General features: G+C 40.0%; 1 protein-coding gene across 1 annotated transcript; it reads right to left on the bottom strand.

Moving 5' to 3' along the window:
- Positions 1-1,440, bottom strand: LOC122564778 (P2Y purinoceptor 4-like). The gene has a single exon (XM_043719993.2). The coding sequence runs from the start codon at positions 1,405-1,407 to the stop codon at positions 421-423; it is 987 nt and encodes a 328-aa protein (XP_043575928.2). The 5' UTR covers positions 1,408-1,440; the 3' UTR covers positions 1-420.
- Between the last annotated feature and the right edge of the window lie 2,011 nt (positions 1,441-3,451).

Raw genomic sequence — 3,451 nt, 5'->3', positions numbered from 1 at the left:
CTCCCTTTGCAGGACACCTCCGGCCCTAAGTGCAAGTATGACCCTGACCCTCCCATAGCTGGTCATTGTAACGCAGCGTCCTGCTTTCATGTCCGCTTGTCTATCCTCAGCATGCTGCAATGTGTCAGGGCGCAAACTGAAGGAGCGACATCTCATCTTCAGACTAGGCACTTTACAACCTTTACAACCTCCAGTTTAGACTGACTTTACAACATTTAAATATCTGGAAATCTCCCTTCCACACAGTAAAATGCCATAAGATTGCTGGATAAGAGCTATGTCGGGTTAAGGAATTACAACCTTTTTCCCTTTATCCCCACTGTTCTGATGAAAGGTCATGAACCTGAAATGTTAACTCTGTTTCACTCCACAGACACTACCTGCCAGTTGGGTATATCTAACAGTTTTTGCTTTTATTTCTCAGTTCTGTTTCTTATTCCAACATTTTATAGAACTTAGAAAATTTCTTATTGATTCCTTGAATTTCTTTGAAGAAAAAAAGTACAGCAAAGGATCCAGGCAACAATTTAAGCTTGACAGTGCTAAACATTTGTAATAAATAAGCTCAATAATGCCCAGTGTTTGACACTGATCAAGATAAAAGAACTTTAGTGAAATTCCAAATGTTCGGGATACATGTACAGGCAGAAAGCAGATTATAAAAATTGTTAGGGACACTAAAATCATTTGCATGGATTTCACTTTCATATGTTTGCTCTTAAGTTGATTGGGGTTCAATTTTACAATGAAGCTGGCAAGTAAACCATAGCAAATGATGGAGACAAAAAATGGAATGATGTACCCAGTGCATAAAATTACTGTGTTCCACACAAAGTACAAAACTATCAGGTCGTCCTGATGCATGTTCAAACACTGAGTGGCATTGTACATTTCAGTGGTTTTAAGGACAAAAAAGAATGGAAACCCTTGAGCAAATAGAAGGACCCAGACTCCTGTACAAACAATCTTTATAAACTTCTCTTCCTTCAGGATAGTTTTCTTTGTACAGTGCACAACAGAAATGTACCGGTGGATGCTAATCAGGGTGAGAAAATAGATACTGCCGTACATGTTGGTGCTCAATAAGAAAACCTTCAGTTGACAGAGAAATTGTCCAAAGGGCCAGTGTGAAAGTGAGAAGTAGGCAATCATGAATGGTGCTGCAGGCGTTATAATGGCATCTGCTAAAGCCAGGTTGAACTGCAGGATCATTCCACCACTCCATCTCTTGATTCCAAACCAAAAGATCCATAGGCTGATGCTGTTCAGAATGAAACCCACTGAAAAGACCACACTCAGAAAAATTGGAATGAATGTGCCAAGCTCCTCAGGTTTACAGGGATGACTCGCCATCGTGTTATTGGATTCCCCTTCCCAGTGGGCAGCAGCGAAGGTCGTATTATCCATCTTGAGCACCTGAGTCTGGAGAAAATTGAAATGTTGTCTTCAATAAAAATGGCATTCATTAACGTGCGTGATGTTCCCTGTTAGAAAATATGCAGCGTCTGTGGCTGTGTGTCATGTTGCCAAGTTGTACTCTGATTTGTGAATGTGCAAAAAGAGAAGAGACAATCAAAAATTCACTGGTAATAAATAAAACCAAAATACTACATAGGCTGCAAATCTCAAACACCAACAGAAAATGCTGGAGGCATTTGAATTATAGAGTCATAAAGTTATAACAGAAACAGATCCTTCAGTCCAATTTGTCCATGCTGACCAAGTTTCCCAAATGAAACTTGTCCCATTTGCCTGCATTTGGTCCATATCCATCTAAATCTTTCCTACTCATGCACCTTTTCAAATGTCTTTTAAATGTTGTAACTGTACTTGCACCTATCACTTCCTGTGGCATTTCATTCCACATACAAACCACGCTTTGTGTGAAAAGTTGCCCCTGAGTTCCCTTTTCCCTCTCGCCTTAACGTTATGCCCTCTAGTTATGAATTCCCCAACCGCGGGGAAAAGACCTTTTGCTATTCACTTTATCTATACCCCTCATGATTTTATAAATCTCTACAAGGTCACCCCTCAATCTCCTTCACTCCAGTGAAAAAGGTCCCAGCTTATCCAGCCTCTGATTATAATTCAAATCTTCCATTTCCTCATGAATCTTTTCTGCATCCTTTCTAATTTAATCATATCTTCCTTTAGCAGGATGGCCAGAACTGTACAAAATACTCCAAAAGTGCCAACACAATGTCCTGTACAACCACAACATGATGCCCCAACTCCTTTACTCACTGGTCTGAGCAATGAAGGCAAGTGTGCTAAACACCTTCTCAATGACTCTGCCTATCTGTGATGCAACTTTCAATGAAGTATGTACTTGCACCCCTACGTCTGTCTGTTCTACAACACTACCCAAGGACCTCCCATTGAATGTATAAGTCTTGCTCTTGTTCATCTTACCAAAATACAACTCCTCGCATTTATCAAATTAAACTCCATCTGCCACTCTTCAGCCCATTGGCCCAATTAATCTAGATCCGTTTGCACTCTTTGATAGCTTTCTTCATTATCCACCATACCAACAATTTTAGTGTCATCTGCACAATTACTAACCATGCCTCCTATATTCTCATCCAAATCATTTATATAAATGACGAGTAACAGTGGATCCAGCACCAATCCCTACAGAACATTGCTGGTCACAGAAACAACCTGTCCAATCTGACAGGACAACACTCCTGTCCAAGAAAAACCCTTTACCACAATAAGAAGGCCCCAAATGTAAACTCTGTTTTCTTTCTCCACAGCTGTTAAGTCATTAAACTGGAATGGGTGCAAAAAAGATTTACAAGGATGTCATTGAGATTGGAAGGTTTGAGTTATAAAGAAAGGCTGGACAGAGACTTTTGCCTGGAGCATAGGAAACTGGGGGGGGTGACCTTATAGAGATTTATAAAATCATGATGGGAATAGATAAAATTAATTGCCAAGGTTTTTTCCTCAGGATAGGGGAGGTCAAAACTAGAGGGCATAGGTTTTAAGGTGAATGGAGAAAGATTTAAAAGGGATCTGAGGGGCAACATTTTCATACAAAGAGTGGTGTGTGTATGGAATGAGCTGCCAGAGGAAGTGGAAGAAGGTGCAATTACAACATTTCAAAGACATTTGGACAAGTACTTGGACTGGAAAGGTTTAGAGGGATATGGGCCAAACACAGGCAAGTTGACTATTTCAGTTTAGGAAAGCTGATTGCATGGGCAAGTTGGGTCTGTTTCAGTTTGGAATGACTCTACGACTCTATGATATTTCCTGATATGGGAACTTCCTATGAGGAACTAATGCATTTGACAGTAAACTCTTAGTTGACCCTATACCATTGCAGAAGATGGAAAGAAGTTATTCAACATGAAAACAATGTCCAAATTAAGGCAAGAAAGTTCTCCTTTCTTAACAAGGGCACATGACATACTTAGCAAATTTACACTTGAATGTTCCTTAA

Source organism: Chiloscyllium plagiosum, unplaced genomic scaffold (genome assembly GCF_037043375.1).
Source record: "Chiloscyllium plagiosum isolate Xiang-an unplaced genomic scaffold, Cpla_swu_hap1 HiC_scaffold_21, whole genome shotgun sequence".
Taxonomy (NCBI): domain Eukaryota; kingdom Metazoa; phylum Chordata; class Chondrichthyes; order Orectolobiformes; family Hemiscylliidae; genus Chiloscyllium; species Chiloscyllium plagiosum.
Note: the sequence above shows the minus strand (reverse complement) of the source record. Positions and strands in the feature narration are given on the sequence as shown.

Bases quoted from the DNA above. Each gene is read 5' to 3' on its own strand.
- LOC122564778 (XM_043719993.2), bottom strand. From the start codon at position 1,407: ATGGATAATACGACCTTCGCTGCTGCCCACTGGGAAGGGGAATCCAAT.